General features: G+C 34.9%; 1 protein-coding gene and 1 long non-coding RNA gene across 6 annotated transcripts; both read right to left on the bottom strand.

Annotated features, from left to right (window-relative positions):
* Positions 1-3836: 3836 nt before the first annotated feature.
* Positions 3837-24915, bottom strand: LOC131165095 (uncharacterized). 4 transcript variants are annotated; one of them, XM_058122785.1, is made up of 9 exons: positions 24390-24915; positions 15342-15527; positions 15153-15254; positions 8967-9101; positions 8326-8454; positions 8101-8196; positions 7759-7905; positions 5272-5335; positions 3837-5160 (listed from the first exon to the last, which is right to left on the bottom strand). In XM_058122785.1, the coding sequence occupies exons 1-9, from the start codon at positions 24471-24473 to the stop codon at positions 4121-4123; spliced, it is 1983 nt and encodes a 660-aa protein (XP_057978768.1). In that variant the 5' UTR covers positions 24474-24915; the 3' UTR covers positions 3837-4120. The 4 variants fall into 4 exon arrangements, with proteins under 4 accessions (XP_057978768.1, XP_057978767.1, XP_057978770.1 ...); XM_058122784.1 differs by having other exon boundaries at positions 8326-8478; positions 24390-24806; XM_058122787.1 differs by having other exon boundaries at positions 15381-15527; positions 24390-24796.
* LOC131165097 (uncharacterized) lies at positions 19197-23400 on the bottom strand. Of its 2 annotated transcripts, none has more exons than XR_009139429.1 (3): positions 23353-23400; positions 20944-21290; positions 19197-19791 (listed from the first exon to the last, which is right to left on the bottom strand). It is a non-coding gene; the product is annotated as an uncharacterized LOC131165097 (long non-coding RNA). The 2 variants fall into 2 exon arrangements; XR_009139428.1 differs by having other exon boundaries at positions 19197-19770; positions 19843-21290.
* Positions 24916-27004: the final 2089 nt, after the last annotated feature.

The following is a 27004-nucleotide window of genomic DNA, read 5'->3' on the forward strand; positions in this document are numbered from 1 at the left end:
GTGATTATAATTGGAGCAAGATATGAGGTTCCACTTCTTTGTCATTCTCAAGCCTTTATTTTTTTTTTTTTAGATAATTTTTGGATAAAAGCTCATGTCAAAGTGAATTTGTGTAGTCTAATTCACATATTTTACAATGAATAATTCATCCTTGATAAATGTTCATTATTAAGACTAGAAAATATTGGAATAAGAAAGTCATCACTTATGCCCTTACATTCTATCAAATTTACTTATTGTAAGATTTTAATTATTGAAAAAGTCAATAATTATCGATTTAAATCTTTACATCCAAGTTCTTAATCTTATTTATTTGTCAGCTCATCCTCTAGTTGCACATTGATTGTTGGTCGCATTTCTTGAATATTTTGGAGTTTCAAATTCTGACTTTCAATTTGAATTGACATGAGTTTGGCCAGAGAAAGTTCATTATAATTTTATATTATAAATTATAAAATATAAAATTATAAATATTTTTAATTTATTTCTATTAAAATGGCATGAAAAAAGTGCCTCCACTTGCAATGCTTGTGCCCAAAATTAGTGTATATATATAATGTCCGTCTAAAATGAGTTCTAAATCAATGAGTCCCTTACAAATGGCAAGTTTATTTTTTATCCAACATACTAAAAAGTTGATAAACTTCATTAGTTAACCCCTAAACCTATTAAACAAGCCTACTATTTGAATTTAAACAATCCAAGTTGCAATTTAGTTCTAACTTGCGAACTTAGTTAGCTGAATATCATCTAAATCAAGTTTAGCTCTTTTAGTTTTCAAACTTAAAGTCTAAACTCGAGCTTGCTTCATATATCTTAATGGACGAGATCAAACGAACTATTATCAATCCAGCACTGAGTAGCTCATGAATGACTGAACTCATTTGCAACTCTAGATTCAAGTAACAGAAAATGCCCATAAACTTTCTTATCGCAAGATCCAAGGTTCAAGGGATAGGCATAGGAAATAGTATTGCTCTCTTAGCTTATATTTGGTTCACAAAATACTTATTTTTAAGAATTGGATAAAATACAATTAGTTTGGGCTTAGAAACATGAATTATAGGTCATGCATTTGGATTCAAATGTAGTTTAAAATTTTATTTTCTTCTAAATCCACATAAATACAACTCTAAGGCATAAAATCCATGTTCTCAAAATTTTATTGAAAATTGTATAAGGATATAGTAATTTAAACAAGCACCAATGCAAAAATTTATTTTATTCCATCTAAAATGTATACATAAAAATTTTTGAAATGTTATTGTTTATTATAATAGTACATTTTTGTTCTATCAATAATTAAAAATTCATCTATTATAACCTTTCTATTTCTATAATTACCGATTTTGCGAAGAAAATTAACCTTTATATCTCAAATCGTAAAAAGAAATTGTGCTCACTTCATAATGTTCATTTTAAAGAAAAACAAAAATGTTATATACTTTTTTGTTAAAAGGTATTTCAGTCTTTTTAAATGATTAGCCTATTATATGACCAAATAATAATTATACACGACCAAATAATAATTATAACCACTCCAATCTTGTCGTATAAACATTAGTCACCGAAACAACACACCCTTTCAACCAATCACATTATTATAACTAATAAAAAAAGTAAAAATAAAAATAAGATGTAAGAAATTTATGTGGTTGGGCCATATGACCTACATGGGAAAATCAACCTCATGAACATTGATAGTGCTATAGTTTGATACATATTTTCCCTATACTTTTTAAGTAATTTCTCATCTAACGAAACTATAATTATTATTATTATTATTATTATTATTATTATTATTATTATTATTATTATTATACGTGTACATGCATTTATTTTAATTTTGAAATATAATGGCTTTTTTATTTTCTTTAAAAAAAAAGATGTCAGGATAAAAAATTTATCATAGTGTTCGCCAAATATTAAAGACGAAAAACATAAAATATAGAACATTTAAGGATTACTATTATTACATAACTATATTTAAAACTAATTATTATCTATAAATATATAATATTTTTTAGAGAAGCACGCCAACAAATACAACTAGAATTTTATTTTTATTTTTTTTTATTTTACGTGGAAACTCTTGCTACCAACGAACCCTTCAGACCCCTCAGTGCGGCACCAAACCCACTTAATTTTACTCCTTAATTTTCACTTACAAGAAAAACACTGAAAATTTCACCATTTTTTTGTGTGACAAATAATAAAGTACTAGAAGCTTCTTCCGGAGCGCCGGATAACACTATTTATTTTTGTTTAAGACAAATTTTAATGTAAAAATTATATGCCCTAAATTAAATAATAATTTAATTAACTCATAAATATGTTAATAAACCAGCTTTTACGTTTATCACACTTGACTCCCATCCCTCAAAATTCTGAATCGGCCACTTCCTTCACCATCCCTCAATCCTCAGAGCACTGTCTCTTTGGCAGTTTTGGGAATTCTTCTTTGCCTTTTGGGGTTCTTGAGGACTCCTAGAAGAAGGGTCATCTCCAATTCTCCACCCTTGAAAGGTACTTTTCTTCATTTGAACATTAATTAATTGGGATTATAGGTTGGTGATTGCTAGGGTTTTAAATTTGCATTTTGGCATCCACTGGCCTCATGAACTCCTCCTCACCTCTGATGAAGAACACTCTTTCTTTGTTTGTTTGGAAAGAAATTTAATTAAGAGGCATTTTGTTCATGCTATCGTAGAATGACATTTTTGAATGTTTTACTTTCGAGAATAGGATTTTTATCTCATCGAGTAATTTCATTTAGTTCTCATTGTAAGATTTTAATGCATACAAGATACTTATGTTTTGTCTTTTTAAAGTGGGATCCTTACCGGCATTCAAAAAATACGATCATGTAAATAATATGAGAAAAAATAATTATATTTTATAGCACAAAACCCATCAACTATATAAACCAATATCCTAAAATGTTCAACCATCATAAATTTAAAAATTCAACACTTATATAATCTAACTAGTTGAAATAATTTAGGGTAAGATGATAGCAAGATTTCAACCATTATATTATATATCATGATTTTTATTTTTGTTCTTATAAAACTTATTATTTTAAATGTAATTATGGAGCCTTAGTCACGAAAAATAAAATCCTATGAAAATTGGTTTGTCATGTTTTGTGAGAGTACTTCATTGCAAGGGAATGTGAGATTTTCAAATTCTATAAAATCCCCAAAAGATCCACTCCGTACTCAAGTTCCCAGTAAAGACCGAATAACATTTCATTGATTCATCCTTCATTCTTACTTTCTTTCTTATGTCACCTCAAATTCCAACCTCAAAATAAAAATGACAATGACAATATGTTGCAATGTACAGTACATTCTTGAAAATGTAAGTTGGAAGATGTTGCAAAATCAAATGCTTCTAAATTTATATAATGTTTTTTAAGGAAACTTGAGAAATGCAATATATAAAGTTCAAATAGTTTGGGGTTAGATGGAAAAGTATCTAAATCAAAATGTTGAGGATGTAAAATATATATATATATATCCCCAACGTAATTGAGGATTAGGGAAAGTAATTAGTACAACTGCAAAAGATAAAATGGCCTATAAAAAATAAAAGAATTGACAGTCAAAATGACTTTATCTAAATAATAAGCTGTTAAGATAATTGTTATTAGTAATATTGAAAAAGATAAATCTAAAATAGCTTAAGCTGAAGTGGTGATTGTTTATCTTAACTTTCTAAAGCTATATGGAACCAATCTCCACCTAAACCGACTTTGAGGCTTTTTTTTCCTCTTAATTTTCCTTCCTCGGCATTTTCCCAACACCACAAAAAATTGAACAAGCTGTAGAACATGAGAAATGAGAACTTACTAGTTGCAGAAAAGGGCAGATTGCCACAGCCAGATCGCAGTCTATTAAACAACATTACAAACCAAAAAGGAACTTAAAAAAACACCGGAGCCCACTGGTTTAGAAAGTCTATTAAAATAGCAACACTTAAACTTAAGGACCATCCTACAAGGTTAATTAAGCATTTAAGGCTACCTGTAACGGTTCTTATTCCAAAAGTTGACACCATCAATTCAGCTTGTTCTGGCTAGTAGTGTGTCAAAAAATAGGCTAGCCACCTTCTTCATCTAGTTGTCTCCATTTCTAGGATAGTCCTTTTTACCCTCAGATTGTTGAGGAGCAGCTGCGCTGCAGCTTGGCAAGCTGATATTTCCTGGGGGCAGCAAGGAAGGCTTCACCGGCAGCTCCGGTTTCCCTGCTGCATCAGGCTCGGGAGAAACGTCACCTTGAAGAAAGCTGGGTATGCAAAAATCTGCCAGTGTCGAGCCACCATTATTCTTAGAGTGAGAAGCATCGAGTTGCTGCTCAAAGTAACCCTGGATCGACAAATTATCCTCAACTGGTATTGCACCTGTAAGAGTCTTGAATGCAAATTCAAGGCATGGGTCTGACCAAGAATCCACCAAAGAGAAGTATTGCTGTGTTTCTGGCTTCTCGTCATTCTTATTCCCAGAATCCAGTTCCCCTGATTGCTCTTGTAGAACAGCTTTGTCCTCGTCAGATTTCCTGGTCTGGTTAGATGGCTCTAGTTGGAACAGAGGATCTTCTTTGCTTTCATGAGTATCATGCCCAAGCTCTGCTCCTGGCACAGCCTCAAGCTGCTGAGATGCATCATCAGCCAAACCTACAGCCGGAGTGGCTTCACTTTCACCTGACTTCTTACCTCCAATTTGAACAGCTTGCCGACCCGACCCCAAGTTGGCCGCCAGCCCAGGTTTAAGCTCAGCAAGTCGTTTTGAGGACCGACGGGGAATGTTTAGCTCCTTATTCTTGAATTCTCTCTTCTTATTTCGAGTTCCTTTATTATTGCACTTCACAGTCTTCTCTTCAAAGACATCAGCTACAGGAGTAGAATCAGGCCCATTTTCAGTAAAAGCCTTTGTGCCGAAGCCATCAGCATTTGGCAGTGGTGAGTCAAAGAGACCAGAGTTTTCCTTAATTTCAGCATGCCTTTCACTAGTATTGTCAAGCAGATGGTTCTCCTTGAGGTTCTCAGTTGTGGGAGTTGAAGCAGATTTGGTTTCAGCAGCTGCAATCTTGCCTCGACTTTTCTTTGAGCCCTTGCCTTCTGGCAGGGTTATGCTGGTCACATCAGAACTTCCATTACCTGCAGCACTCAACAGTAAAATCCACATCTGAACCAAAAAATCTTAATATAATTGATTCATTTTCAAACTTTAAAATTAACTTTATTCTTTCATCCATTGATATCTCTCACCTTCAAAAAGTTGCCTTCTGGTTGCATAGTGTTTTGTTTTCTGCCTTTTACCTTCAGATGGCAGCTAAACAGACATAGAAAAGAGAAACAAATTTCCCAGAAGTTAAGACAATCATGTACCATGTCTCATCTATACAAGAGGTGACAGAGAAAGTAATCCAAACAAACTAAACATCCATGAGATAGCTTGCCAATGTCACATGGTTATAGTTGGCAATAGATGAGGCTTCTCTGAGCCAGGCTTGAGTCACGGGGTTATCTTTCATAAAATGCATGAGTAACTCAACCGAAAAGGTTATATTCCTAAAATACATCATGATACAAAAGTAACTAGTTTAATTCTATGATAGGGGTAATATGTCTTCTGATCTTGCCAGACCAGAAAAAAATAATGCTCAAAAAAGAAAAATCTAGAGCCAACTCAAGAAAGAGTTTAGACATGAAAGAAACCCAAAATAATTGTCTAAAATTCAATGTGGGCCCCTCTTGCAACCTATAGTCGCATTCAGTGATATTTCTTCTGATCTTGCCATGCCAAAAAAATAATACTCAAAAAAGGAAAAATCTAGAGCCAGCTCAAGAAAGAGTTTAGGCATGAAAGAAATCCAAAATAATTGTCTAAATTCACTGCCCCCTTGCAACCTATGGTGACATCCAGTGATATTGAGTCCTATTTTTATTCATTTCATTTTGCATGCTGTAGGTCTCCTGTCTAATTTTCTTTTAGTTCTATGAATAAGGGTAGTATTTTAACACTTGCAAGATTTCTAAACAAGGATCACACTACTTTGTGACCTTGTGTGTGGGGTTTTGTGTGTGTGTTGAGGTGGGGGGGGGGGGGGGGGATTCTTTGTATTAGTTGTGCATCATACTGGCCTTCAATTGTATTAAATCCTTTTTGGAGGATTCTCGTATAGCGTGTGAATGAAGATGTGTAGACATTAGTTTAAAGTAATCGCCTGCTGCTTTTTAAATTTTTGAGGGATAGTACAAATGTGAAATAAACCCCTATTCTTGATCTCAGCAATAATTTTTTTTCTATTTTATTACAACCAGCCATTCTTTCCCTTAGTTTTAAACGCTAATTCCATACATCTAACCTACTTTCCATTCTATATATCTTCAAAACAATTAAACCTTCCATACTCTCCTGCCTCTTGTTCATCTTCTCCCCATTCAACTAAATGCCCAAATCCACAAGTTCCTTAACCCACCAGGCAACTAATTACAATAATTCAAAGTTTACAGTCCCATCATCCATGCAACTGTGATCATGACTTAGTTTATCCTGTTTTTTCTTATTTTTGGTGTTGCTGTGTTTCTTTTAATTATTTTACTCAATAGTTGAAACTACTCTTTACACTAAGGCCAAACGATTTGCACTCCTACACTACTTTAACATTGAGTAGAAGCCTATACTAATTATTGCAGCAATCCACTCGTAGTAGATTATTTTGGAACAAAATAAGGGTTTAGTCAGCTGTAAGCCCGTGAGATATTAGCACTTCAAATCCTAAGGTTACCACAATAGCTTCTTTTCCACCATATATATATATTTTGTTTTTTTTGGATAGCAAAGGTTGTTCATGAAGAGAGAAAGAGAGGTATCCAAATCAAAGCGAGGACAAGAACTCATCAACTAAAAGACAGGGAAAGAAAAAATCTAACACAATTTAGTTCAAACCCCAACCTCCAACCCATGTCCATCATAATTTATAGAATTTTTTTTTTTTCAAATTTTCTAGCTCATATTGCCCTTTCCTCGCCTTTTTCATACCCCAATCCATCCAAACTACTTGTCTTGCAGGTTCAGCTAATCATGAGCCCATCTGATTAAGCAATTATTATTCTTCAATCTTCTTCCCATTAGTCTCCTTCACAGAGAGAGATAGGGGCGTGGCAAAATACCATCCTTTTATGACTACCTTCTCTTTACTATCCCATCATCTTCAAGAATAGGGACTTCTAATGCCTCTTAACAGAGTTGCTGCACATGAGAAATATCACCAACTAAATCAAAGGATTCCAAAATGCATGCCTTATTCTTGAAATTCGTACAATAATAGTCCATCACATGAAAATTCACTATCAAAAGTACTTTCATCATCAGACTCATCACCCGTATAATTTTCCCTCCTTAATTCACCTCCCACGTTGATTTTCTTATCTGATCCCATCCTCATATCTGCCAGAATCTCCATTCTATAAAAGCTACAACCATTATTTCTCTTTAAAGCTTTTTCCTCAAGCTTAAGTCATATTTCTTCAACCTTTGCGCGTCTCTGAATTTTCCTGCATAGTTTTTCCACAGGCATAAAACTAATAGACCTATGCAATGAAGCTCGTCTTCCAACAGTTTTCCACAGGCATAAACACTGTTTGCAGCATATAGATGCACCATGTGCCAAGAGTATTTTTACAGAAAACCAACAATAACAACCAAAAAGGATTCATTAATTATTGCAGTACCAAGCAAGGTGTACTCACAGAGAATCCATCATTTGTCAACTCCGGATCATTGATTGGCCTTTTATTCTGCTTGATCGCGTGCTTACTAATTTCTCCAGTTTCTATGTAGCGCAAAGCATCTTTTTTGGAGCGGAATACATATCCAGTAACAGGATCCGTGTAATACTGTTGCAATTAGGTGTTGATCAATTTTTCAATAGTCAATAAATCTGGATAAACTGATTTATATTACTTGGAAGGTAAATGCAGTTAAAGGTTGCATTGCGTCAGATGCATACATACATGTATATCTTTATGTACATTCAGATGCCCAGATATGTGTACTGAAAGAAAACAAACATGGAATAAGAGATTTCGTACCGGGTCTTTCCTGATTCCAAGCATGCTTTCCCTAGTTTTGATCTCCTTTATCCAACCTGGTGGTAACCCATCTGCTTCAACTTTTTCAACCACAACCTACATATTATTTTTAGAATCAAAGCTTCATATCTGATTAAACAAAACAAATAATACTAGACAGAAGTATCGAGTGTGATAAGATTATAGCTTGATATAGTCATAGCTTGATATAGTCACAGAACAAACATTTGTCTCAGAGTAAACACGACTTCTTCTTTTCTCCTGTTTAGATTTGCTGCTGCTGCGCTTTGCTATTTTGAGAGGCCGAGATGCCTCTGGCTTAAATTTGCGTCCCTTTGATGTATTCTTATGATGCTGCATTGATGTATTCTTATGATGCTGCAATAAGAATGTAGTTACTCAAGCACATACAGAGAAATGTTTTTATTATGTCTGGAAGTAAAATTCAACAACAAATTACATCAAATTCTATTAAAGCACCAACCACCCTCTTATTTATTTTGATAGACTAATATTTTTCTAACTTCTTACTAATCATATGCAACAGTGAGATATAAAAGTTAGGGAGGCAATGCTAAGGAGATGCATTTCTTTAGCTGCCCCCATTGGTAAAGATCTCTCAGCATTGATTCTTTTAGATAAGCAAATCAAGTAGCCGCTATCGTAATCACATAAAAGCGCAAAACATTTTTATTCTGAATATAAAATAAACAAAAACTATACAGAATACCAAACTGAATGATTGAAGTGATACCAGAGCAATCCATTAACACAAGTTTACATATAATGCATAGAAAATAAAATTCCAGAAAATATATAAATATGGAATGAAATAAGTGATCATTTAAGTGTTTTATGGAACAAACTTTGCTTGCAGATCGTGTGCCATTGCCTATTTTCTTCTTTTTGGATGTGGAACTGCTGTGCTTTGCAGATACAAGATATCGGGACACTTGCGGCCGGGAATAGAATTTGACTCCAGTAAGTGGGTCAACATAGCACTGCACAGATACAATACATATTAATATCAGGAGAAACATATTACCACTTCATCACTGACACAAAATAAAATTACCAAATTATTTGAAGTTTATAAAGCATTGGTCATCCATTTATTTTATCTAGACATATCAATTTACCCAGTCGCGGTTAACATCCTGACAACAGCAGCCCTTAAAAAAGCCTGCACCATAAGCCCAAAGAGGGACCATATACTGCACCATGCCCCAAAGAAGATCCATTGACAGTCTCTTTCCAGAAAAGCTTCTAGCATTCCTACCCAACCAAAATACCTATAACACAGCACAAAGAGCACCTCCACAAATCTCCACATCCACACCTTCCCAAAACCAACAAAATAAATAGCCAGGAGCTCCTCCACCAACTTCAGACAGCCCCACACTTCACCAAGAACTCCAAATAGTATTGAGAAACCCCATGCATGAGACCCATATCTAAAGATAAATGAGATGCATCCTCAGAACTACACGTGAGAAACATATTCAGAGATAAAGCTTTAGAAGGTATCCTACTTTGCAGCAGATTGTTGGTGTCAACTCTACAAGGGCCACCAGCCAAACAAATGCCATTACCTTAGAAAGAACTTTAGCATTCAATATGCACCAATAACAAGGAAAAGAAACATCAGATTTAATAAGGTGCGAAACGAAAGATTTATAAGAATTATCCCTTGATGAATCCAAACTCCAAATCTACCATCACCCCTAGCGGAGATATAACAACACACCAGCACAATGTGCAAAGAAGCCAGCTCCTTCAACTTTCTATCATTTAAATCCCTTATAAAACGAAAATAGTAGGAAAAAAAACCCCCTCAAGAATAAGAAAGCAGAAAATCACATCGTTGCGGCAAGAAGAAAATGACGAGCAAAAGAACAGATAATGCAGTCCCCACCCTACCCCCCTCCCCCCCAAAAAAAAAACAAAACAAAAAACCCAATAAACAAAAAAATCCTTCCCAAAACCGAATACAATTACCTCTAGCCAATTGACAGAAACTTTTTAAGAGGAAGAAAAAGAAAGGGGTAAACCTACAAAATGAACCTCCAAGGACTCTTTGAAGACTACTAAAGCCCAAATTAGCATCCACCCATAATTTTGCAAGCCAAATTTACACTTTATAACTTTGTGCCAGAGGGAATTCACCTACAAGACCACCACAACCACTTAACCAAAAGGACAATGGCTTTTGACACCATATAGCCAAGACCCAACCCTTCCTCATTCAACCTGCGCACCACCTCCCACTTAACCAAACTCTCTCTCCTCTCCCCTTCGCCTGACCAAAGAAAATTCTTCGTAACCCTCCTAAGTTAGAAAATTCTTCGTAACCCTCCTAAGTTTTTGAGTTACCCCTCCAGGAATCCTTAAAGGAGATAAAAGTACAAAGGAATGGTGGAAAGGCTAGCCAAATGAGAGTAATTCTACCCCCCCCCCCCCCCCCCCGAAAGGCCACCAAAACAGAATAGTGCTGCTTTCCAAGCATTCAACCACTTGGCTACCTTGGTCGCCATTGGGTCCCAAAAAAACTAAAGAATGAGTCTTTCCTTCCAAAGGGACTCCTAAATAGGTCAAAGTCCACTCAAAAACACCACCTACCAAGGGAGACCAGTTCCAAAACCCTTCAGAACTAGATTAACCAGCCCAAGTGCCTAATGCCACTCTTTTAAATTAATTACCTCTCAAAAATCTGCAATACAGTGAGGATGTTAGGAAAAAACATGGTCATCTAGATAATGGTGTCATTAGCAAATTGCAATTGTGACACTATCATTTCCTCCCTTCCCATCTTGATACCCATCCAACCCCACTATCCACAGCCCCATCTATCATCCTACTAAACACATCCACCACAAGTATAAATAAAAACAGGGATAAAGGATCCCTCCCTAACCCCAGATGACCCAAGCCACTCTTTAGGCAACCCATTAGTTATCACAGAAAAATAAGCATTAGACAAAAACCCGCTTATCCAATTCCTCCATCTACCTCCTAAGCACCCTACCCAAGAATTCCCAGCTAGCTTTGTCATGAGTCTTCTCAAAATCTAATTTGGCGATAATGCCCTTTTTCTTTCCATGATTAACATCCTCCACCTCGTCATTACAAACTAAGATAGCATCCATGATCTGCTTACACTAAAAAAGCACTTTGAGCAAAAGAAACAGCATCACTAAGGATGGAACTCAACCTATTAGCAAGAAAGCAATTTTTCACACACTAGATACTAAACTAATGGACCTATAGTTTGTTACAATCAATGATTTTTTATTCGATTCATAGAATCCTATCAATTCCACATCCAATGATCTGAATCTTACTAGAGAATCCAAAACAATTGAACAGTTGCCAAATCTATCAATTCATCTCATGAACCTAATGAATCAATCTGAATCCATCAATTCACACCATTCTGGATCTATCATATCCTGACAGACCCAACTAGTTTAAAACCTTAAAAGCAACATTTATTTTTTTTATTGCTTTTATTTTTACACCATTATCATCCATTCCTTGTCCACTTTAGTTTTGTGCTACAAAAAGAGGAGAAAATAGAACTTTAAGCCTAATGGTGCCTTCGCAAGACCATTCTTCATTCTTGGAGGAGTATCCTTCTATCTTTAAGAAGAAGGGACAGAACACTCATAAAGTGGTACTCATGTTTTGTAGTGTTGCTAAGATTCAAAAGAAGTTTGTTCAATTATTATAATATTTGTGTTAATTATTTAGTTTGAGAAAGAATATGCATTCAATATTATTATCTCTTAATCGTTGATAAACACCAAAAGTTTAATTTTTTAATTATCTTTTCTTGTTTCCTTCCTAATAACATAAGATTCATTTTTTTTATTTAATAATTTGTGATTCATTCCCTTACTTTTCATTTTTTTAGGAATAGCTTACAAATGAAATATGTTTTTTTTATGGGTTAAAATTTAAATGTATTTTACTATTTTGCTTCTTGTTTGTATATCAATATCTGCATGACATCTAGAATTGGTTTTGGAAATTTTTGAATCTCATGATTTGATTCAATTTTCGATTTTCACTTCCCAAAATGGAATTCTGACTTGCGATTTGAATCTCGATTTGACAACTATGAATAGGCCAAAACTCCAACCATTAGTTGACTCTTAGGCAAAATTGACACTCTTCCCCATCTTTCATTTCCATGAAACTCATAAATGCACTCATTAAATCCTCCCTAACCACATCCCAAAACTCTATTTTTAACCCATCCAGCCCAGGAGCCTTATCCATCTCTAAACAAACACCATCTTCCTGACCTCCACCTCAAATGGCCTCTCCAGCCAAGATATCTATTGAGTTTCCAAAAAAGAACTCCACTCCAGCCCTTCAATCGTTGGCCTTTCTAATTCTTTCAGAGTATATAATTAAAGAAATCAATAGCCTATTCTACTGTCAACCAAACATCACTCATTACCTCCTCACTCCTCAACTCCATTTCTGAATTACAATCCCCCACCTCTTACACACTTAGTTTTTTGCCTCCAACTCCTAACACCCTTCAATATTCTGACTCATTCTTCCAACATAACATTATAATTACACTCTATGATTCAGAAAAAAATAAGATCACACATGCATAAAAAAGTTATAAGCTACCAATGTCACTTTAAAAACATGCAGGCTATGGCTGTTCAGCAGTACCTACTACCTAGTGCTAAATTAAATTTTCAAATCAAACGTTGAGTGTTTGTTAAGAGTTCTCTTTCTCCCCTGATTCTTTTAGTAATTTTCATTCACATGTTAGATCTAAAGGCTCCACTTGGAACTTGGAAAACACAAACAAAATGAAAAGAAAATGCAACAGATTTCAATTTTTTTCTGCTCGGTTATCAAGAAATTAAAAAAAAAATAAAACAAAATATCTAGTAAATGAATGGATGAAATTCTTATTTTACATTTGACTACCATTTCATCTTTCCTAATCTTCAATCATTTAAATTTTTTTCCTGACCAAATGGTAAAGCATCATAAATCAAACCCGAAGGTAGCATGTAGTCTCTCCAGTGTGGAATTCAGGCTATGTATCTCATGCGCTTCTCAAATCCCCCCAATGTGGAGTAGGAGCCTTGTGCACTAGGTGTTGCATTTTTTTTATTGTTCACAAAGAAAGCAGAGTGAAAAATTACTTTCATTCTTATTTTCTTTTCCTTTTTTTTCCTATTCAATTCAAATGAAGTATAAACTTATATTTAGGCAAAAATGCAGGATACGCTAGTCTTCCATGAGTTCAGCAAACATAACAAAGAAATCCATTGATTTTTGAAAAAATTACAGACCTCCCTCGATTTTTAGTTCATCAATCAGCTGCTAATGACTTAAATGCAAAGAGATGGTGTAACCTTTTTCCCTTTTTTAGAATACCTTTTAACCCTTCACAAGAATTTAAAACACCAGCCAAAAAATTAAGGGCATAAAATGGCATCATTTTGATGTGCTAAAGGCTAATAGTTATTGACATTCATGCACTATGGATTCCAGGTTTACTTGACACATCATTTTAGGATTTCTTTTGTCAGTGTCATAAATCAGATTTATTGTGTTTCTCCCACTGCCTCGGCTCCAAACAGAACCAAAACCTTGTTATTAAGATATTTGCTCTGGAAACTACAAAAACTGTGAAGAAATAAAGCAAAGCCGCAAAGGGGACATCTTCTTTCCGTCATAATCTTCCATCGCAATATCACCTACTTCAACTAGAAAATCAACATCTACTTCATTCAATGGGAACCCTTATTTCACTTTTAAAAAAACTCTCTTCCTCATTCTATCAGTCACTGCAGGTCTGTGAATATCCTAGAAGCCACAAAAAATTGTTACTTTGATCCATCCTTACTCAACAACTTTGAAAATCCACGTAGCAGGTCTGTGAACATCCTAGAAGCCACAAAAAAATTGTTACTTCGATCCATCCTTACTCAACAACTTTGAAAATCCACGTACGTTAGCCCTATCTACCAACTATACTTCTTCAGTTACTGGTATAATGGTTCAAATCAAACACCTAACACCAACAACTCCTACCCCCACCCAAAAAAAAAAACCAAAACATCTCCACAGCTTTACCTACCCGTGTCAAATAAACATATTACAAGAATGTTTCAGGCGTGAACCAGTTTTCCAAAAATTAATAGATCTGATAAACAAAACTACAACAAATGAATTGTAAGTTTTCCAAAATCAACCAATTTAAAGAGAAGATCATATTGCCAACAGGTTCCTCAAAGGATCAACACAACTGCCAAGTATAAAACTCCTAACCAACCAATAATCCACTCAGTGATCCTTATGGTTTAGTAAGTAGCTTCCATCAAATCTACTCTGAGACATCAAGCTCAGTTCAAACCTTTTCTAGGGACAGGATGCCAGGAACAATTACCAGTGTCATTTTTCTGAGTGACAGGTAATGATTTGACATTCAATCCATAAAAAGAAAAGACATTGTTGCAGGAAGAGGAAGTACATTTCCTATGAACAAAAAATCAAAATCCAAAATTTTAATGCACAATGATTCAAGCAACAACAAGCTTATCAACTAAATTTTCAACTCTTTATAATCATTTTTCTATCAGTAACTCATGGATTGAATTATGTTGCTATAAATGCAATTAGCCAGAGCAAAAGAGCTGAATTTTGATGAACAAACTTTAAATGCCCAAAGAACCACTGTCAGTGATAAAACTAAAAAAGGAAACAAAAATTTATTCAGAAACGGTCCAATGGACACATAGAAATCAATAAGGAGCTCGAGCGTAATTGTCAATGTTCATATTTGGTTCAAAAATTTCCAAAACAATCCCTAAACATTTATTTTAAAGCTACACTATTAAATGTAGAAGGTTAAAAAGGTATACATACTCCAAGACTGCCCAAACTAAGTACACTTTCTTAATCTCTCCCGTCTCCACACGCATTTTCACCCTCTCTTTGAAGGCAATTTATATGTAATTAGCAGGAAAAAATGCAAGTACCCAAAATGATTCATAGACATGCATGTTTGGTACCTTGTACTCTTGTCCAATTCGCGCACCACTCTTCCGGGTTCTTATCTCCATGGTCCAGCCTTTAGGTAACCACTCAGGGATGTTATTTGCTTTCACTACAAGCTGTATGTGGTAAATATAGTCAGTCACATTCAAAGGCAGGGTGAAAGAAATAGCTGAAGCAGACAATGATTTAGTTTTCAAACTCACTTGTTTATGTTTCTTTTCTGCCTTAGTTTTCAAACTCACTTGTTTATGTTTCTTTTCTGCCAGCCTGATGGAGCTTCTTTTCATAGGTTGAGATCTGCTGCGATTACAAATCTTTCTCATTCTAGTGTAACGATCAAAGTCTTTCTTGGAAAAGAATTTTTTTCCAGTTTTTGAGTTGGTGTAACACTGCAAAAAGAAGATACAATACAAGAATCAAAGTAGCTTCATGACCAAAGGATTATCAATTTTCAACAGCTATATTTTATATATCATGCCAAATATTCTTGAACACTGCAATTCTACAACCCTTTTTTTTTTCTTTTTTTTTTCTGGATTGCAATAATTATATGTTTTGTTCTTTATATTTCTAACTGCTGTAGATGTTAGTACTCGCCCAGATTTCATTCTCTCATATCAATTGACAGGGTTTAAGTGCAGCCCAAAATAGCTGAAAGGGTTGAAGTCATTCTATCCAACTATAGACAGTGTTCATGAATAAAACAAAAATAAAAAAATAAAACTTATAGTTTTAAAATCTTTCATTGAACTGTGAAAAGGACATATGTGTAATCTTTTTACCACATAAATCTCTCATTAAACTATCAAAGATTCTAACTTTTCACCATTATCTCTTAATTATCCATCAAAAAGTGGAGAAAATTATCTATCACAGGCTTATTGATTCCAAAATTCTTTTTCTTGTCCACGCCTTCTCAGAAACAACTTAAAAGAGTATCATCTTCCTAAATACAATAAAGAGTTAAATAGAAAGAGAGATTTCATCTCCAAAAATATCTTTAGGCAACAAAAAATAAAAATTCTAGGCAAACTTAGCCAAGACCAAAAATAAAAATCTTTATCACAACAGCAAAATGGTGTATAGCATAATATTATAGTCCTTGTGAATAGTGCTTATTGATGAACAAACACAAAGTGAACTTGGAAAAGAACGCACTATGACGATGTTCATTTTATTTCGTTAATATTGTCTCCAATAAAACAAAGCCAGTCATCTATTTCCGAACACAAAAACCAAAAATAAAACTACTCCATTATTTGTTTGAGGGCAAGCTTTCACTAAACAGCAAGGACCTTACATTCAGACCTGAAGTTCACAGGATCATAGCACAGAAACAGTCTCTCCGAGCATGGAGGTAAGACATCATGCTGTCCGATGGCATGGAAGCCTTGTGCACTGGGTGTTATATTTCACTCATTTATTAGTTTGTTGTGAACGAAATCAAGGAAGCATCAAATGATTTCTTCACTCCTTGCCAATTGTAAAAAATAAATAATAATAACAATAATAATAAAAGTAGTCATGGGCATTGTCCTTTACTTGTACTAATAGTTAAAAAAAGGGCATCCCCAGGCCAAAATGCTCTCCGCTTTGCAAGGGTAGGGAGAGGGTTATCACATTGTACGCAGTCTTACCCCTGCTTTTATGCAGAGAGGCTGTTTCCTTGGACTCGAACCCAAGGAGCAACCTTACTGTGGTCCAAGGCCCGCCCACTTACTCGTATTAATAGTGAGTTAATTTATTTATATGGGAAAATTGGCAGATGACTACACCATATGCTACTGATAGTACACCCATATCAGAATGAAGAATAGGAACAAGAGTTTATTAAAGGATTAAAGCCTTGTCCTCTTGATTAAATGGGAACCAACTCCAATATTGCCCTTGTCCATTACTCAGTCCTCCAATATTATGCAAAGAGAAGTATAGTGTTGGGCATCGATCAATAATATACTTGACGTTCCACTTTGCCTTGATTCCAGCTACACTTTGTAAATGACATTCTTTATTCAGATTGCCTCCACTGTGGTATAAGACTTGTTATTTATTTGCACTTTTCAGCTTCTGGAAGAAAAATGTAGTTTGCAGTGATTAAAATTTATCTTATTCATTTTAATGGGTGTTATTTATTGTTTGTTTGTCCCTCTACGTGCAATCAGGCTGCATGTGCAGGGAGTGGTAAGGTTTGATATACATTGTTGGCCCACAACCTAACTGCTTAAGCTTTTAGGTCAAGTGGTGATCTAAGAGTTCTATTACAAGCAGATGAAGCCTAAAGGAGTGAAGTTCACGTAAATACTGGGTTGAACTGAATTACTGCTGAAATTTGAATGAACTGCCCATTCCAAATAGAGAGCAAGAACACAGTAAAAGCCGAAAGAGGAAAGTTCTTACGAAACCAACTCCACTATACAGATGAGACTTCTGTTAAATATTTTCCGAATATCTTACTTGAAATATTAATTAAAGATTTGCTACATACTTTGCCATAACATAATTTAAGATTTGTAGAATAGATGGACAGTTAATGAATACCACAAGCTAGTAAGGCAACATCTTGAACATTTGAACTTCAAAAGGATCTTGAAGATTCCTGCAATTAATTGAAGATCTTTTGACTACAAAAACTTCCTAAACAACCATTGCATTGCATAAATCTATGGCTAGATCAAGAGAAGATCCTCAGCTGCAGAAATTTCTTAAGCACGTTGGTGGATGTCGCCACATAGGCACCACGTTGGGCCAAACCACCACAATCCTGCATTCAGTTTTTCTTCCTTCTCTCTCTCTCTCAATAAAGATAAGATCCTCAGCTGCAGAAATTTCTCAAGCACGTTGGTGGATGTCGCCACATAGGCACCACGTTGGGCCAAACCACCACAATCCTGCGTTCAGAGTTTTTCTTCCTTCTCTCTCTCTCTCTATGCATTTACTTGTGTTTATTGCATTGCAACTGATTACTTGATTTGATTGGTCTACAATGGGATTTTAATTTGAACTTAATTGAGACTTAATTTGATACAGTCCGATTCACTCTCGTAACTTGGTACAGTCCAATTCGTTCCCTCTTGGGTTACCATCCCATCCAACAAAATATTTTTAAATTATATAATAAGGACATCCTACTGACATTGTGCCCTTTTCTATAACACGTGTCATGTTGGTCAATTTGAATAATTAAACACTGCCTTGGCATAATCTAATATACCAAACTCCGAAAAGGCAAATGCATTATGTAGCGAGGTTATGCATTTGCGCAAAAGAACACTTTTTGCTCCTTTTTGGTTGAGGCTTATGATTCTGGATATTGAGTTTTAAGTTATATTAGGCTAAAAATGGAATGCCCTTGTTGGAGTCATCCTCTAAAATTCTTCAACCAATCCCTTACTAAAACATTTGAGAGTCGCAACTTTGGTCATGAAAACAATTTGAACTTTGTAATGTTATTATTCTCTTTGCATGATTTACTTAATGAATTTAAGTTAGCACTCTTAGAATGCCAACAGGTATTTTCTAATTTTTCATTTTTAAATTTTTTTGAAATTTTCTTTCCTTTTTTATTTTCCAAATATATGTAATTTCATCAACATATTTGTATATAAAATTTCCAAAAGGCTCACACCTTAAGACTCACACCATGCCACGCCTTGTGAGGGTTAAAACACGTTGCCTCCACGTTTCAAACATTGAAACGAAAGCAATCTCTACATCTCTTTAAAGGGATCAACTCTCCAGTCCCCATTTGTTGATCAATTTTGCTATCATCCATTACTCTATGGGTCCATAAAGAAGTCTAAGGTGTAAAATGAAACGATTAGGATCCAAGGGCGACATTGAACAATGAAAAGGCATAATGGTGGCGGGAGTGATGGTCCTTTGTGGAGAAGTAAGCCTACCCAAAGTCCACATAATTCATATAGGAAAATATATTAATTTTAGTTTGCTTGACTTATTTTTATTGCCATTTAGTTATTTTAGGCAACTGTATTTCTTTAATTCTAGGAAACTATTCTATCTATTTATACACATTGCGTATCCATTCGGTTGGCTTTGGATTTTGGAGAACTGAATTATTGAATTGGAGAGAGGGTATTAACTGTGGGTGTGTGCATACATGCATCGATTTGCATCAGAGCCTTGAATGGCCATCACTACCTCCATTATCACTCCTCCCCTTGCAACTCGATCACCCTCAATGGTAGTCAATACACTCATACCCCATCATAACCAGAGTCACTGTGTGTCATCTCATATTTTTCACCCATGGAGAGCAAACATAAGAGCTACTCACCATAGTCGTTACACGAGTTTGTGGTTGAGTAAATCAAACACACATTCCTTGAGTTAGTCACAAATTCGATGACCATCCAACTGACTTGAAGCCAACCTCTTCAAGAAGATCTCCCCATCACCAATGTTGTGTGACCACAATCGAGTTATTATGCATCACTGCCTTCAACCAGCCAGCGACATCCTCGTTACCATCTTTGTCATAAGCCATCGCTGCCTCGCCGCTTCAAATAGAGCCCCTCCAGCACCTAATGTCTTTGCCCTCTTCTCCACTTCAATGAGTGTTCATGCATTGTAGAACACAGTCAAAGAAAGTACTTCTTTTATTAGGACAGTACCCTGATCCAGAAAAGCCTTCAGCTGGCAGGGTAGAGTAAAAAAGGCATAGTTTTTGTTAGATTAACACTTTACCTAAAAACGTAAGTTGTTAGGTTCGGGCCAACAATATATATCAGGCCTCACTCCCCCACACCTGCAGCTAGACAGCACGTAGGGAGATAAAACATGATTAATAACACCCATTAGGGGGTTTACAATAATTTTTTTAAACACCACATAACAAATGCGGGCAACGAGACAAGAACCGAGGACCTCCTATACCATGTTAGATTACGACTTCACCTAAAAGCTTAAGCTGTTAGGTTGTGGGCCAACAATGTATCAGGCCTTAAATAGTTTGAAAACCTGGACTAATGCCCAAATCATAAAAGGAACTTAGGATCGGTCGGATCAGGTGGAACAATGGGTCGAATTGATGGTGGTACCAGTGATGTAAGCATGACACTATATATACATACATATATATATCACAACAATAATATAACACTAAGCAAGATAATATTATATAGATGCTAGCCATAATCACCCTATTAGTTAATTAGAGAAAAAAATAATTACTAACACATTCTATATAAAAGTATTACCTTTTCTAAAATATTCTTTTAAACTTATTTATTATTGTTTTTAACTACTACTTTTTTCTAGAATATTCTTTAAACTTATTATTATTATTATTATTATTATTATTATTATTGGTGGTGGTGGTGGTGGTGGTGGTGTTAAAGCTCAATGTACATTTTTGTCCACAACCTTAATGCTTAAGCTTTTAAGTAAAATGGTATTCTAACATGGTACACTTGGAGGTCCTGGGTCTAGTCTTGTCGCCCACTTTCATTGTATGATGTTTAAAAATTATTATATTCCCTATAATGGGTGTTAATTATCATGTGTTTGTCTCTCCACATGCTATTTGGCTGCAAAGTGTTAAAGCTCGATATACACCGCTGGTCCACAACCTAATAGCTTAAGTGGTAAAGTGGTATCTAACAATTATTATTATTGTTATTAATAATCAAGCACACAATGAAAGATAAAAAGATAGAGAAGTGTTCGATTGAATTAATAATATTACTTAACTTGGATGTGTGTGCATGTGTACATATGAACTGTTGGTATATGTACTATTTACCTAATAGTTAAACAAAGAAGTAAAGTTGGTATGGACTCCCCTACCCAATGTAAGTAGAGGTCCTCGGTTCAAGATCACATAGCTGCATCTTTCATCCTTCTCTTTTCGGAAAGGGGCAGGGCTGACCGAACAGTGACCATGGTTCGTGTTATAGTTTGAGCCAGTTCGAGCCAGGTTGGCCACTTAATCAAACCAACCATTTATTCCAGGCATTAAAACCATAGAGTGAACTGGTCTGACAAAACTTATATCCATGTCCTTGTCGAGCAAAATAATACAGCTACAACAGCATGAAAAGGATATTCCAGATCATCGAGGGAGTATGGCATTACTCAGCAGGGACGTCAGAGACCTCAGCAGCATGCCGACAACTGTCATGGCCTGCTTGTGCCTGTATACATTGGTAAAAGAGAAGAAAGTTGTGGACACTAGAGGTCTTAAAGTCACATTGTGTAATTTTAATGAGGACCATGAACCGGGTGGATTATATGATTGATCCACTAGAAAATATTTTTATTTTACCCAAGTGTTAGAAATGAAGACAAAGTAATCCAGCTATGATTTGTCTCAAGAGGTATGCTATTGCTAGCACTTGGTAGGGGAATGTAGACTTCATAGTATAAGAACCATTTTTTAACAGCCCATAACTGGATGAAGAATGTATGGTCAATAATTTTTTTGTCAGTCTACTATGAAAAGATGCCCTCTCACCCAACACAAAAAGAACGTTGACACATGCATGAGAGTTTGATGAGCAAGAACAGAAAGAACATTAACACATTGCCAGGTGTCAGTTTGATGAGCGGGAGAAGCAACAAGTCATTACTGACATATCAGTGAAGTAAGATTTGGAATCCGGATAACAACAACCAAAACTTTAGTTCCATGGAACAAGCTGAAGCGAGAGACATTGAAAAAATTTAACCTACATGAAAGATAGATGAAGGAAGTGACGGATCAAGTTGAATCAAAAGCTGCAGCAGCTCCAACCTCACACAAATTAGCGAAAGCAACGCAATCTCATAAACCCTAGTTGTAGTGTTATGAGTGTGGGGATGAGGGTCACATATACCATCAGTGCACCAAAAAGAAACTACACGTGGTGGAACGACGAAACAAAAGAGGGCAATTACGTGTACAAGCAAAAGAGAAGCAACAGATAAGTAACTTCTAGTACAAGTCCGCACTATTCATAGCTAGAGGCAAGGATACTGGATCCAAACCCAAGACCACCACCTAAGCTACCTGAGCTGATGGGCCAGTTAGCAGATTGGGAGCTCAACAATTTGTGCAAGTGCTTCTTGACAAAGGCAAAAATCAATTTGAAATCAATTTGGGTCATTCAACAATTCGGTTTGCCTATTTTTTCTAACCCCACACGGTGCAAATCTCTACAGGTAGTGTGTCTTCTGATGTGGATGTGGCGTTGGTGCCGTGAGAAGTTGTTTTCTAGTTAGGCTGTTATGTTTGTTTCTTTGCATGCTTGTGAGGTGTTATTAGGATGATTGTAACAATTAAAGTATCACATGATTTATAATAGCCATTAGAATGCAATGAGTGTCCAAGTTGAATAACTCCTTATCAACTTTCAACACTTATCCCAAATGTTGAGATCACTTGAGAGCAATGGATCATCATGGACTCCAACCCCCTTCCCCACACACATACACACATACTAATGAGTGTTTGATGTCAAAATTTTCAAAAGCTGGAGAGGACAGTGGCAGAAGTGACAGTCGTCCATGGAGAAGTGTGCCTATCCAAAAGCCATATGCCTCAGTTAGGAAAAGTTTCTAATTTAATTTACTAGATTTATTTTATCTCCACTTTGTTATTTTAGGCAAGTTTGTTTCTCTAAGTTTAGGAAGCTAATCTATATGGTTATATGCATTCTTATCCCATTGTAGTACGGTTGGCTTTGATTCTAAAGAATTGAACTATTGAATTGGAGTCAGGGTATTGCCTATGAGTGTGTGCATGCTTGCATTAATCAAATTATACTAAATAAATTGTGGTTTATTTAATAAATTGTGGTTTATTTTTACCCTTTTTATATCAAACTTTAATCTGCTATAACAAGCAATTCCATCCTGTCATAAATAATGCAACAACAATGGTAGAAAGATTTTTTTAGTGCTTCATTCCCTATACTTTGAGCACCAATCATTTGAAGCAGTAGAGCTCAACTAGTTGCAATAACTAATAAGATCATACTAATATAAGACACGAACTTGCAACTTTAAAAGACTCACAACCTGCCCCCCCCCCCCCCCTCCCCCTTCTTTAACCAAGGCCAGGTTCTTTAGACGTGGCTTGCCATGCATTGTGGCTTTTTTATGCCCTAACCATGAAAAACTAGCATGGTTTGGCTGAGTTTTGCGTGGATAAAGAATATATACCAGATCTAGTTCAGTTCAAATTAGAATGGATGGCAGTGAATCAATAGAAACTACCTTGTGCCTCTAATAGTAATAGCTACTCCCAGTTTCTGAATATGCCATCTGAAAAGAAGAAGCAAGCCGAAGAAAGGAACATCTTTGGAACATCAACAAAGTCTTTTTTTTCCATTATTTGAAGTCATCAGAAAATAGAAGTACTCAATTTGGTTACCATCATTTGCGGTTAATAACTAATTATACATATACCTACCAATTAGAAGGGGAAATTTTAATTCACAACTTTAACATAGAAAACATTTGAAGTTGCAACCTGTTCAAGGAAATTAATTGAAATTTTTTAATGATGCATTGATGTAAAAGGTTTCCAAATATATTAAACCTGTATAAATGTAAACTAATTACATAAGAGCATGCCCAGCATTTTAAGTCAAGATTTAGTGAATATTGCCAAGACTACCTGAGCAAAGAACCCACCGTTATATACCACTGTTTGCCCGACTTTTATTTTTGGCTTTTAAATTCGTTTTGCAAACGACAGTGAATGAAAGAGTAACTAGGAATTTCAACACTAATAACAATCCATGCAATACCATTCAAGTTTAATTTACAAACACAAATGCCATTTTCTCACATTCATTAACAGCAGAAATAATGCAATTCCACAACTGCAGAATTTACTATCGTGAACTCAAACATCTTCTACCAATAAAATTTATAAAATAAAATGAAACAAAACTCAATGTTCACATTAACATTTATACAACTCTCTTTTTCTTCGCTCAAGCCCAGAAAGCATACAGTATATACACCAAAAAAAAAACTTTACAATCATTTCACCTTGCATGCAGATGATTCACATAGAAAATCAGTAAATCAGATTATTTTAACTGACCTACCATTAAAACCACGACTAGCATTTGATCAATCAATTCAAACAGCTCAACAATCTATCGACCAATGCGCTTGAACCAGCGCATTCAAGTTCAAAAGCCATATTTTTTCAGCTCCGGAAAGAAGAACCAAGAATTACCATGCTCAACACTAGATAACACTAAGCAGTAGAGATAAACGAGCTGGAGATGTTAGATTACCCTAACTTTGCGGCCGCTCTTTTGCACTTCGTCCTGCACCTTCCAGCCGGCGGGAAGCCATGCCGGCGACTTCGCGGCCACCATCTCCGCCGGAATCCGAATTCGAAGAGACGAATCGCCCTTGAGCGAGAGTTTCCCGACGATGAGGTCGCTCTTTCCCCGAGAGAGCGCGGCCACTGTGTCTGAAAAATTTGGGAGTGGTTTGAACCAGGTGGTTAAAACGAGGTGTGGAAGCAAAATGAGTCACAGCGTTTATGATGCCACGTGTATTTTTATTTTTATTAATTTTCTATTTTAAAAAAAGATTCTCTGTCCTGCTCTGCTTAGTGGGGCTTTCGAGCGAGAGCGTTTTGCTTTGCGACGGTGAGCCGAACTTGGACTATTTTCCATTTTTCCGCGCGGCTCGACCTCCAAAAATAGAGTAACATGCTTCTTTAAAAACTAAAAATATTTTTTTAAAAAAAAAATATTGGGAGTAACCTGCGGTTGTTTGCCGTAAATGGGGGGTGTATTTGAAAACGATTCTGCTTTTCAGTTTTCTGTTGTTATTCTTAAGAAAGAAAGAGGAGGAAAATCTATTTCGTCACAGTAATTTTTTGTTATTTCTAATTTTCAATATTAAATTTCAAATTTTTTCTTATTTTTTAAATAATAAAAGTATTCGAAAAATTATTCATAATTACTCTCCAATTCGAATTAAAATGTCATTTAATTCTTGCTCATTTTTTAATTCCTTAAAAACCCACAATGAAAAATTTCAACGGCATTATCAGCTTTTTGGCAAAATTACCAAAACGAGTGGCCCTTTCGATATGAACGAGGGGTTTGAAAAAGATGCGCTGTATTTGAAGCAACAAATGTGCTGCATGCAAGTGCCAGAGCCCTCCAAGTGCATCAGATGTACGGCGTGCGATTGAGTGGGGCCCACAAACGCAACAAACGTGTTGCATGCAACTATAAAGGGCCAAAATTTTAAATTTTTGAAACAAGGTTACCATTTTTTTATTTTTAAAATACCTAAAGTATCCTCATATATGCATTCAATTCCTACTCATTTTCTGTTCAATTTATTTTCAAATTTAAAATAAAATTTTAAAAAATTATAGAAAATGCATGCAATGAGAATTATTTTAAATTTTTATTCACATAAATTAATTATTTTTTAGTGTGATTTTTTATTTTTTTATTTTTTAAAATTGTTTATCTATTTTCAATTACTCAAAAATTACCTTCTTGCCCTTAAATCTCCCACTCATTCATGTGCTTAGAAATTATATTTTTAAGACCCGGTGATTTAGTATTGTTGGTATTACCAACGGTCACAAATCCTTTTTAAAAAATAAAAATAGGGTCACAAACTCTTTGAATTATTTGTAAAGCTGTCGGAAGGCCAAGTGCAATCATAGTTCCACTGTCAAAATAAATAATCTTTTTTTTCCTTTTTATTTATAATAGTTAACTTTTGTGTTTTGCTCTTACGGTTGGCTAAATATGTCAATATATTTATTTCATTGCCAAATTTTCAGTAATCTGCACTTTTATTTCTTAGAAATAGCCTGCTAACTCTCTCTAATGAAAATATTGAAATAGATTGCTTTCTAAAAACTAATTAATAATTTTTTTTTCATGAAAAAAGAAATTTCCAGGGGATAATGGGAAAAAATAATGAGTGAAAATAAATTAAAAGTGTGTTTACTCAAATTATAAAGATAACTAGTGATCATTATTGTAATTCTAATTGTTCTTAGAGATAATATATATATATATATATATATATATATATATATATATATATATATGTATAATTATGTTTCCGAGAAAGAATATCTGCCTATATAGAAAAATCATGCCTATTATTTCATTTCGAGTTGGATAAATATATTAGGAAATGCAAAGTTTATTTTTGGAAAAAAAATTAAAGCTAGTCTAACTTTGAATGAGAGGGGCAAAATGATACTTATATTTCTTTGAACTTGATTAAACTGAGATGAACTCATCCCTCTTAATTACACAATAAATCAGAATGACAAGTTTCTTATTATATCGAGGGCGTAATGGAAGGATTGGCTACAGGAACTCCTCTAACCATTCCATTATTAGTTGGGTTAGGTCATTTGGGCTATATAAACAAGTAATTACTCGTTAAATTGTTTGGCAATAAAAGGGTCAACTTGCAAAATTAAAAACAACAAATATAAATATTAAATGAGTATGTTATGATTCACTTGTGTATCACAACATTAAATGAGCTTTAAATTTTTTTCAACTTTTGACATGATGAATATATATGGCAATAAATTAATGAAAAAGATAATAACTTGTAATTCAATGAGGATTTCAATGTAAGGGCATTAAATGTGAAAGTATCGACGTTAAGGCATTGAATGCGAAAGCAAGAAAGAAAGAAAAGGCAATTTTCCTATTCTAAGTTTGCTTACGATTTTCAGTTTCAAATTTTTTAAAAAGTTTCCATTTAAGTGATTTTTTACTATTTTTTATTTATTTGGAGTACATTAATCTAGTCAAATCGGATTGAGTCGAACTAATCGATTCACTAGGTTGATGAGTGTATTTTTCTTTTTCTTTTTTCTATTCTCATTTTCTACCACTCTAGT

Source organism: Malania oleifera, chromosome 9 (assembly GCF_029873635.1).
Source record: "Malania oleifera isolate guangnan ecotype guangnan chromosome 9, ASM2987363v1, whole genome shotgun sequence".
Classification (NCBI taxonomy): domain Eukaryota; kingdom Viridiplantae; phylum Streptophyta; class Magnoliopsida; order Santalales; family Ximeniaceae; genus Malania; species Malania oleifera.